The following is an 11,242-nucleotide window of genomic DNA, read 5'->3' as shown; positions in this document are numbered from 1 at the left end:
ATTAGCAGACATCCCTAAATTAGATGATATCCCTAAATTAATTGATGATATGCTCCAGTGGCTGATAAATGCTTTGAGAAAGTTTGGGTTAAGATTTGTTTACAAGTTATCAAAAGTCCCCCAAAATTGAATTACAGCACACATAAGACAAAGACAGATGTTACCTAAAAAGAAAGTAGTACTTGAGTCAACTTCATTCAAAAAATTTTATAACCATAGTATTCTAGGTATAACTTCATCCTATATTTTTAAAAAAATCCATAGGTGTTAACATCTGCCCAAAATATTTTTAATTGTTCCTCCTACACCTCAAAGAGCTATTGAACGCTACCCAAAAGGCATATGTTCTTAAGTAATATCGCTTGATTTACAAAATTCTTTCCCAAGGAAAAATTCAGAAGGTGGCTATATGGCTATTTAAACAATACTAGGAAAAAAAATCTGTCATCTTTCACTCATTATTTCTGAACTTAATGAGTCTGGCTTGCCCAAATGTTAAATTATGAAACCACACTATGTAAAATGCACCTATTACATTTAAAAAGAAGTTAAATCTATATTTATTTACTAGCACTGTTAAACATTACACAAAACACATTCAAGTGGCAAGTAATTATAATGCAAGCCCTTGCATGGCAATCCAAATTTATTGAACTACTGATGCTAAGTTATACAAAATTGCACCACTTTAATTAAGGCTTTTAGTTTACATTTGGCCACCTCTAAGTAGATGTAACATTAGGTTGGTCAATTTAAATACTGTGGCTCCATGTTGGATAGACACACAATCTTTACACCCAAACGTTAATGCATACAAAGCAACAAGGCATTGTTAAATAAAACAGCAAGTTACTGCAACTTAGGCCTTGTGACCAATTACACATGATTAAAATTACTTCCCACATTCACATCCACAGTACTCGTCCACCATTTAACATCTCAACCAAAACGTTACACATGTGAAACAATCACTAACAGGCAAAAATACTAAACCTGTATATTTGGTATTGCAAATACACTTATGCATGAGCAAGCAAGGGATTCACAGTGAGAATCTACAGCTGCAGAAGCCTGAAAATGATTTACAAAAATTGTTAAATCATTAAAAAATTGTTTGAAAATATACACTTCTTGTTGTAGACCCCCACTGTACATACAACTATAAACACTGTTCCCTATGTAAACAAAAAAGGAAACATATAATAAGAGATTTGAAAAATCTGGACATTTCCTTCCCAACAGATATTAAAGGCAACGTCTTTAATCTAAGACATTATACTGAAAGGACTATCGTATTTTAAAGACAAGATCACTGTCTCCACAGGTTTTTTAAAAATTAAAAAAACTATATAGCTGTGTTAATCAAAGCGCGTATTTGTACAATACAATGATAATGACCTTGATTTTCTTAAAAAAAATTACAATAAGCTACAAGTATCAAAGAAGCAAAGTTATCTGGAGTAGTCTATATAGGAGCTCTTTGGACTTTCTTTTATTATGCTAAAATAGTGGTGCTTTTAGGATTTACATTATTGTACTCTCCAATACAAAGTATGGGGTGTGGTAAAGTATACAGTACACCATTTTCATACATGTACAACATTGGTGGATGAAAATGTCTCTCTTATTAGTAATACTGGATTGTAGCCTCTGGTTTTACCAGCTGCATACTCTAGGACTATTATATAAGTAAAAATCTCTCTTGTGATACTGGAAAGTGATTAGAATGTGCAAACTGATGTAGTAGCTTTCATCTGCCTCTTAAAGGGTACCACCACAGAAAGTCCATTTAAGATGTCGGTAGGTTTAACAAAGTTGGAATGCTGGCACTGTTGAATTGGGCAACAGTTCTTCAGACCTGTGAAAAGAAAAGAGTAAACTGAAAATTGGGTTGAACACAGCACACAAAGAGCCAAAGGAAAACACTAAGATAACAGTGGTCAAGTGTTACAAATGAATAGAAGGCAGGCTCTTGTCCTCTCATCACTACATTAATGAAATGTACCACAACTCATAGCAAAGCAAAGCAAGGGTACACGTTTTCACCTTTCTTGGAATGACATCATCGATTCTGCTTTCTCCCGAAAGTCAAATGACAGTTTTAGATAAAAAAGGGAGTATCCCTTAGTATAAATTTCTATATATTACCTTCCAATGATTAAAAGCGAGGGGAAAAAAACCTCATCAAAATTTTAGGTCAGGTTAACTTTCTTACATCCACAAAATGTGTGATGGTATAAGAAGAGTTTTTACAATCCTAGAATTACATTTCACTAGGGTTTCTAGTATCAGAAAATCAAAACCATTCTTCCTCACTCTCCCAATGAGAGTGGTTAGAAAGCTGGTCCAGAGAAGCAGACAAAACAGAATTTATTTCATGATGGCCTATGTTCAGTTATATACTTTCAAATTCCACATTTAAACAGATTCTATCAACTTTTAGATGCAAGTCAGAAAAAGTAGGTATTAAACTAAAATGAAAACTTTAAAAAATTGTGAACGATGTAAACCAAAGATGTAAAATAAGAACCTATTGTCTGCCAAATATTTACTTCGGATGATTTTCTGCATACATGCCTGGGCTAAAAAATGTTTCCTTTTTTACTGTTTTCCCGGGGAACAGACTTGTTGCAAGCTCCAAAGATGCTGTTAATGTGGTTGCTGATTTCACACATGCCTTGAACTTTAAGCCCTCATTTAAAGTCTGAATTTGCTGAGTTTCCCTAGCAGATGGAATGTAGCAAATTGGAAAGGATAGGTGGGAATGTATGAGTTCAGGCATGTGTGTGCTAGGAATGGGCATGTATCTGGTCAGGAATGAGCTGATAACAGAAATGAGAGGATATATGAGGTGGGACACCTAAAAAATAGAAATTATCTTCATGAGGGCAGGAAACCCTTGTAGCACAGGCTTCTCCCACTAGGTGAGTGTTCTAGGAACCCACCTGTATCAGTGCACCAGCTGGCATTGTTGTGGGAGGCTGTTTGGCTTCAGTGAAATTTTTTGGAAGACTCACTGCATTTGCCCATTTCGTGATGGGTGATTTATGAACACAACTGCCCACACCATGCTGAGAGTTCAGCAGTTTTTGACCAAAAATGGCATGACCCTCCTGTGCCCCATCCTCCCTATTCACCTATCTTGCTCTGAATGACTTTTGTTTCCTCAGATGGAAAAAGTCCTCAAAGGGAAACATTCTGCCAATGTGGAAGAGGTGAAATAAAAAATGGCAGAAGCACTAAAAGGCATCAAAATTGGCGAGTTCAAAAACTCTTTTGAGCAGTGGAAAGAACATCTTGATAGGTGTACTGCATCAAATAGAGTACTTTGAAGGTGACTGAAGTATAAACATGTAAGAATAAATGTGCAATTTTTTATAAATAAATTCCAGGTTTTTGGGGGTCCTCTCCCCCATATTTCTAAACAGAAAGCAGGGTCAAAAACCCCAAAGAGATACAGGATCAGAGTGCTATGGTAGTACAGGGCCATTTAATAAAGGAAGAAGCAGAACCACAAACATCAAAAGAGCCCCAGGGTAAGAGTACAGTGCAATATGGTTTAATGAACACTGAGCAGGACACCACTGTTGTTGGCAAACAGCAATAGCTAGTTAATGGTTGATGATTTACCATGTACCACACTCTGGTGTAATTGTTTTATAAGTATTAACTCTCATTTAATATAATTATTTTCAAAAACTATATAAAAATGTTATACACTCAGTTTTCCTCTGCTGTCCCTTTTGTGAGTTGTATTTGTGGTTCTCTGTCTGGAACTCTTCATCCCCTATACAACTTCTATTTAACCTTAATATCTCAGCTTAGATGTCTCTTACTCTGACAGACTTTTCCTGAATCCACAGTTCACATGTAACACACCTGGTTTGGTGTCAATTACATGCGCTCCTACAGTACTCATAATAACTAAGCATGGGCTTGGGAGCCAGTCCATGACTCCAATTTTGAGCCTTGGACTCAAGATCACTGGATTCAAATTCTGCCTCTATTTACTAACTGCAGGGCTTGAAAAAGTAACAACCTTTTTTGTGTCTCAGTTCATTCATTTGTAATGTGGGAATAATAATAGTTCCTGTCTCATGGGATTGCTGTGAGAATTCAATTCATAAACAGATAGCACTTAAGAGTGCCTGGCATATAATGTGTCAGGAGTTCTTATTATCAGTACTGTGCTGGATTTATTCTATAACATTTATCATATTTTGTAATTATTTGTCTAACTCTTGCACTACACCTTAATTAGTGTATTAAGGTAAAGAAGAGGCAGAGATCAGTTTTGTTCATCACTGTAAGCACCAACCAGTGTCCCATTGGGGTATAACTATATATTAAATGAACTAGAATATTCATTTACGTAGAATGCTTTACTTCTGATGATATATAAATGAATTATTTTAATCACTAGGATATTGTACTAACTCATGGATATCTTAAAAGGGAAGTAACCATCTCTTTCTTAGAACAGCGAAAAACTGTATGTACTTGCTTTCTTAACAAGAGTACCCAAATCAAGCTGAGGTTAAAAATTAGAGGAAAAGATTAAAAAAACAAACAAAAAAAAAAAAAAAAAGGAAAAAAAATTAACGTACCTGGCTCAGAGCTACAATGCATTTAGTATATTAAAGCAGCTGACATGATGACTTTTTGCGGGCTTTCCCAGGCACTGGAGTTTTTCTGTTAATTTGCCGCACTAGGTCATAAAAGATCTGCAAATATATTATTTTTATATATTATTTTTTTAATTCACAGAAGAAAAAACCCCTCAAAAAACAACAAAAAAAGTAAAATAAAGTGAACTTTCCATGGATATAAATGAACCTCAGAAAGCAAATATTTTATTCAGTTAAGAAATGAAAGTAAAACAAGGTTTTCTTATAACTGCCAAGTTCTTTGCTGTTTATTTTTTGGGAGGGCTAAAATTGTTCTCCTTAAAATGAGTACTGACTTGAAGGAGCTGCAGAGATCTTAATCTTACTTCAATTAGAACATTTACCATTATACAAAGAAAACAATCCTTACTCTTCAAATCTTTCTATGTATCTTTACATGACTTTAAGCCCCTTCAAGCAAGAACCATGCATGCTTTTTTGAATTTGCTCTTTTACATAACATCCTTCATATACCTGAACACTTAATTTGTCTCCCCCATGCCTACCATTTTAGGTCCAGCCTTGCTTCTTTTCCTGGGTAATTCTACTTCAATAAAGAAGCTAGAATATCATTATTGCCTATCACCTTGCACATATTTAACATAAGATTTCTGCCTACAAGGATCAACAAAGCATCCTGAGTACACATTAACTTTAAGTTGGGTTAATAGACCCACATTATTTTCCATTATTTTTTAATGTTGAATTACTAATAAGGTTTTTTTATTATTGCTGAAATTTTTCATTTAATATTTTCAGACCATGACTGGTCACGGGTAACTGAAACCACAAAAATTGAAACCAAGGAAAGTGGAAGACTACTTGTAATAATGTATTTTATTTTTTCGTATTTATTTTTTATTGTTCAAATACATTTGACTCCATTTACCTGCTACCACTCTCCCCTGCCCCACCCACCCCGACTCCCCACCCCGACTGAATTACTTATAGAGTTTTTAAAGTATATTTCACCGTACCTCATTAACATTTATTTTTGATTTTGCAGAGGATTCTAAGAATGCACAGTTGTTCCACTGTCTTGCTAGATTTTGACCTTGTTCCTTCCCTACAACTCTTTCATCTTCTAAGTCACACTTATTACCAACCAGAATCATTGGAACCTAAAAATATATTTGTGAGGGTAAAAACAAGTAAGTAAATAAATACATGATACAAATTCAAACTGAAAGAATTCTGAGAATCAACTCTAAGGATTATTTTTTGTATTATATCAGAAAAATACTAAATTATTAAAGTGTAATAAAATTACAGCAAAATATGAAAGGCTTAATAATGTTAATTTAAGAACCTTTCATGTGAAATTTTTAGAAAACTATGATCCACTTATAAAAGGGGAAATAACCCTTAAAATTATATCACAATGGACTTATAACTGATTAATCAAAATACAAAGCCTTTTCAAAACGGAAGTACAAAAGGGTGTTGCTGTAAAAAACCAATATATATCAAAAGTTTAAAATGTTTCTTTTAGACATGTGAATCAATATCAAGTATTCTGATTTCCTGTCATGCATTTAATCAAATAACTATCCTCAATTTCACAACTCAAAAAGGAGAAATTTGGAAAGTCCCTAAATCAGAATTTTTAGTTTCTCATGTAGTCTGTATTAAAATGTCAGAAAGTAAAATCATCTTAATTTACTAGAGATCTACACCATGTTCATCATGTATCTTGATACTGTGATGTTGTAATTTTAAAATGACACTATGGAAAATAATACTTAGTCTGCAAAACTCCCATTAATCATTTAGAAACTGAATTTTTAAAGAAGTTTTTGGGAAAAATCCAAAATTAAGAATTTTGGCTTTTTAGGGACAGATATAGAGGATTATATTAATAAATAGTTGTTTAATGCAACTGACAGGAGGAAACTACAGTAGTTACTAGAGACAGTACAAAACAGATTTACTAATTAAGAAATGCTCATTGAGTCTGGGCTGGTGTGGCTCAGTGGACTGAGTGTCAGCCTACAAACCAAAAGAAATGCTCATTGAGGTTGATGGAAATATGTAGGGTGCCCCAAAGTTCTTGTTTCAGACGTCTGGGAAACAATGGCATTTTCTAGGAGTCTCACAATATTTGCTATAATTAAACTATAGATAATACAGTGGTTCTTAAAAGTGTGGGGCCAGACCAGCAGCATCAACACCATCTGGAAAAACTTGTTAGAAATACAAATTCTTGAGCTCAATCCCAGACCTACTGAATCAGAAACTCCGGGAGTGGGGCCTGGCAATCTGTTTTAACCAGTTTTAACTGGTGATTCTGATGCAAGATCAATTTTGAGAACCACTCCTATATATAGTAAGATGAGGAATTAAAGTAATCCCTTTGAAGTTTCCTACAGGGATTAAAGTCCATTATGATGCACTTTGAAGGCACAAGTAAATTAACATTACATTCTAATATATTTATTGGTTTCCTTTAACAATTATTATTATGCCCCCTTTCTGTCATAGTTGCTTCAGATGTGTTCATATATAGTACTGATTCTCGTTAAAAAGGCTCTTAAATCTACCAGTAATGTGACCAGAACATCATTTGCTTTATTAGTAACATTTGTCACCCACATCACTCCTTCCTCCCCATCAAGCACAGATTTAAAAATGGAAAGAGTATAAATTTTATTTTATACAGATTAAGGGGAGAAAAGAGTGTTTCTCACTTTCCACACTATACATATTTGAAATATGTAGGAGGATTAAATATATATTTTGTCCTTTCAAGGAAAAAAGCTTTTGAAAAACAAGTCCCAAAATACAACAACTTTAAATTGGTTTTAAATTCTAATTTTTAAATTGGCTATCACTTCAAGAAGGGTTTAAAATAAAATACACTTATTAAGAAGTCAGCTTACATCATCAGTGTCTTTAACTCGAAGGATCTGTTCTCTCAGATCTTGTAAATCATTAAATGTGGACTGTGCTGTGATGGAATAAACTAATGCAAAGCCTTGTCCATTTTTCATGTACAAATCCCTCATTGCTGTAAATTGTTCCTACAATAGAAAGAGTTATTAAAGAACAATAATGTAACAGTTAATTTGATGATTTTCAAAGTCTATAATTAGAGCTCAAAGAAGAATACTGTGGTATTATGTAACATATCTTAAAATTACAGTCCACGGCAAGATGCTATCTGAAAAGCTGGTATCTCAAAAAATAAGTTTTTAATTTGAAAATGACACACCAAAGCAAATTTATGTGCAATAAATATACTTAAGTGGAACAGAATATTGTACCTCTGTAAGAAACTTAAAGGCAGTTTTTAAACATTTCATAATGTGTAGGACACCCAAATTAAATCTCCAAGTTGCTCACAGCCAGCTCACAATGTTCTAGGTTCTATGGGGCCCAATAGCATGCATACCTTTATCTTGCCATTTCCCCACACTTTTCCTCCTTCATTAGAGTCTTTGAGTGTTAAGAACATAGTCCAAGGCATATACCAGGTACTCAAACATTAGTTAAATGAACATCATATATTCAGAATAAATCTTCCCTTCACCTTCAGGTACCAACAAATCTAGTTGGTCCACAATTACTTTGAAGGAAGAAATACATCATTCAATATACTTCACAGTCACTTAGGAATAAATATGTATTATGTAAAAAATAAGTATTCCCAAATATTTTCTGCATTACTTAAAATGTTAGTAAATTTTAACTTGCTGTAAAAGTACCAGTGAGACTGAAAAATTTTCAGCTAAACAACTTTCTTATTTTTTAAATAACTGACCCCCTGTAATTATAAAGGACACACACAAAAAAGTAGAATTCGAGAATAAGAAAAACAGCTTTAAGATTTAATCCAAGTGGTACTTTTGGATAAGGCTAACTAGTATTTGTTTATAAAGTACTAGCATTCACAAGGTCAATATTGCACAAGTTGTGCATATATACTTTGGTACTTTGTCTTACATACCGTTCCTGCAGTATCCAAGATTTCAAGCATACACTGTTGTGCATCTACTTCAACTTGCTAAGGGAAAAATCATAAAACACCATTCTTTAGATGTACACAACACTATCTTAACACAAACAAAAGCTAGTATGATATTCAAAACAGAGACGCAGATTATAGCAACTCTTATCTCAAGCAACAGTTTTAACAGAAGAAAATAGATAGATAATCAAGACCCATCATCTCCAAGTTGTATTAGGTGCAAAAAACCATGTATTATGATTCAACACACAGACCTACAAGATCTTAGCTCAATATGAATCAGCACTTAATTCTGGAAAGGAAATTATTTCAAAATAGCTCAAAAAATTAAAACCAGTAATAGTTCCAATAACATCAGAAGTGATTCTGTCTACCTCAATTCTGCCATACTTTAGAAAGATCTTCAATTATCTAGATAACCACCTCTCTTTCACTGTATTGGAATACTTCTGGTATCAAGAAAGTAGAGGACAGCTATAAAATAAATCACCTGTTACCCCTTTTCACCTAGCGTTTTCTAAGAAAAAAGTTATTTAAAATCAGCTGTGGAAAAAAAAGTTATACTGCCTCATAGCTGGAGTGCAGGAAAGGCTTTCCAAGTCTGTTTGTTGTTGTTGTTTTTTTTTTTTGGTAGACTGTGGACAGAGGGAAGAATGAAACACAATGTCTGCATATCAACAGGGCCATGCGGGCCACTACGCAACGTGGGAGATAACTTTCCCCCTGCTATATTAAACATGTTTGCACATCAAGCTATACTGTCATATGCTGTGTTAGCAAACATCAAAATAAACCTTTCTATTATGAGCAGTGGCACTTTCTCAAGGAGTTATTAGAAGGAACGTTAGGGAGACTTCTGTATTTAAAGATTAAGATAAAAAGGGAGACTTAGAATATTTTTTAGTCTTGGGTTTGGGGAGGGGGACATGGAGTCACCTCTTGAAGTGGATGGCCTAGCTCTTAAGTTTGTTTGCTAAATTACAATGTCAGGGTCAGGATAAACTTAAAATTCTCAGAGAGAAAGGGAATGAGAGAGACGGACAGTGAGAGCAAGTGTTTAAGCTTTTCATAAACTGGTAAACATGCAATGCCAAGAAATAATCAAGTGTGAACTTTTCCCACTAATTCTATAAATAATTAACTCTGCTTCTTTATCCTACTTTGTAAGTAAAATTCAATAATTATAAAGCTAAAAACAATATTTATATTTATAGTAAAGTCAAAAGCAAAAGGCCTTTTTAAAAAAGTAACATATACCTTTCTATAAGAATCTTCTATCGTAGGATCATATTTTTCAACAAAAATTCCTTGAACAAACTGTACAGTCTGAAAAAAATTAACATACCATTACACTTTTGAAGAAAAAATCCAAATCTGTACGTTTTAAAATATTGATTTCAAATAGGTAGTTACGCCATTGATATAAAACACAACTGCTATATTTGAATGCATGCATTTGGTGAGATTGCCATAGAAGCCTTTTAAAAAAAAGCAATCACTATGCTCTTTATTACATAATTCTAAATTTAGAGATAATACAGGGTGGGGCAAAAACAGGTTCACAGTTGTTCCTATGGAAAATAATACAATAATTAATAAATATATAAGAAACCCTGTGTTTCACATCCTCACAACTGTGAACCTGCTTTTGCCCTACCCCGTATATTTAAAAATTTTTTAATGTTTCCAGTTTTAGTCTTAAGGGCTTAAATTTTGAATTTTAATTAGAAAGTGGATAATGGTTTTGTGTACACACATATGTGCTCATTCAAAACACCTCCCCATTACTTTGGATATAATTACAAATGAAAGAGCAGCTCATACTCTGTTACACACACTTCTCAGTTTGATCCCAACATATCAAGTTCTGTGCTAGGTGGTCACTCTAAATAGCTGAGTGAGATGGTCAGTCTATCTTATTGTGAGACTTTGCTAAACTCTCAATTATTCATCAAGTTATTTTCCATACGTTCTTCCCTTTCCCAATCACCAAGCTCTATTTTTCTTGCTCTACTATTCTTCGATAGAGAAAACATGATAAGCTTCATCTTGCCAAAATGATGTAGCGACTGCACAAAGGTATTATTTGAAAGAGGTTTTGAAATGAGCTTTAATATTTTCTAACATAAAAAATACATCTCACAACTCTCAATGAGAAAGACCAAAATTAATTCCTACCTGGCTCTGAAATGCAGACAAACACACGTTTTTCTATGTTCTCAACCCCTCTGTGCTTAGCTCAAACTGTATTCTGGCATATCTCATGTTGGCCTGAAACCAAGGTTCCAAAGGGAATACGATCTACCCTGATACAACTAAAAGTTGACTAAAAGTTACAAGAAAAATATTATATTGCTTCTAAAATCACAATGAGATTTCACCTTAAGTAAATGAAAACAAATTATCAAAACCTAAAACTCAGCAGAGGAACATGTCTCGGAGTGAATAGTTTAGGTACAGTGAGAATGACTTACCAGTGCAGATTTTCCAACACCTCCTGAGCCAAGGACGACTAGCTTATACTCACGCATGGTGCAAATTTGTCAAAAGCTAGTACCTATTAAAGAAAAGAAAAAAAGGAATTCTTAGGAATATATTTGTATTTATA

At 33.8% G+C, this 11,242-nt stretch overlaps 1 protein-coding gene across 3 annotated transcripts in view; it reads right to left on the bottom strand.

The window, feature by feature from the left end:
• Nucleotides 1-234: 234 nt before the first annotated feature.
• The window catches only part of RAP1B (RAP1B, member of RAS oncogene family), a 35,904-nt gene continuing 24,896 nt past the window's right edge, over nt 235-11,242 (bottom strand). For all 3 annotated transcript variants that reach the window (XM_054580071.1, XM_054580072.1, XM_054580073.1), the window contains exons 2-8: nt 11,109-11,191; nt 9,892-9,960; nt 8,614-8,670; nt 7,547-7,687; nt 5,645-5,788; nt 4,608-4,724; nt 235-1,858 (exon numbers count right to left, since the gene is read on the bottom strand). In XM_054580071.1, coding sequence (XP_054436046.1) covers nt 4,638-4,724; nt 5,645-5,788; nt 7,547-7,687; nt 8,614-8,670; nt 9,892-9,960; nt 11,109-11,165 — 555 coding nt within the window. In that variant the 5' untranslated portion in view covers nt 11,166-11,191 and the 3' untranslated portion in view covers nt 235-1,858; nt 4,608-4,637. The remainder of the gene's footprint in view (nt 1,859-4,607; nt 4,725-5,644; nt 5,789-7,546; nt 7,688-8,613; nt 8,671-9,891; nt 9,961-11,108; nt 11,192-11,242) is intronic.

Source organism: Pteronotus mesoamericanus, unplaced genomic scaffold, assembly GCF_021234165.1.
Source record: "Pteronotus mesoamericanus isolate MK-2021 breed Mesoamerican mustached bat unplaced genomic scaffold, CSHL_Meso_final contig_56, whole genome shotgun sequence".
NCBI lineage: Eukaryota > Metazoa > Chordata > Mammalia > Chiroptera > Mormoopidae > Pteronotus > Pteronotus mesoamericanus.
This window is presented reverse-complemented; position numbering and strand designations above follow the sequence as displayed.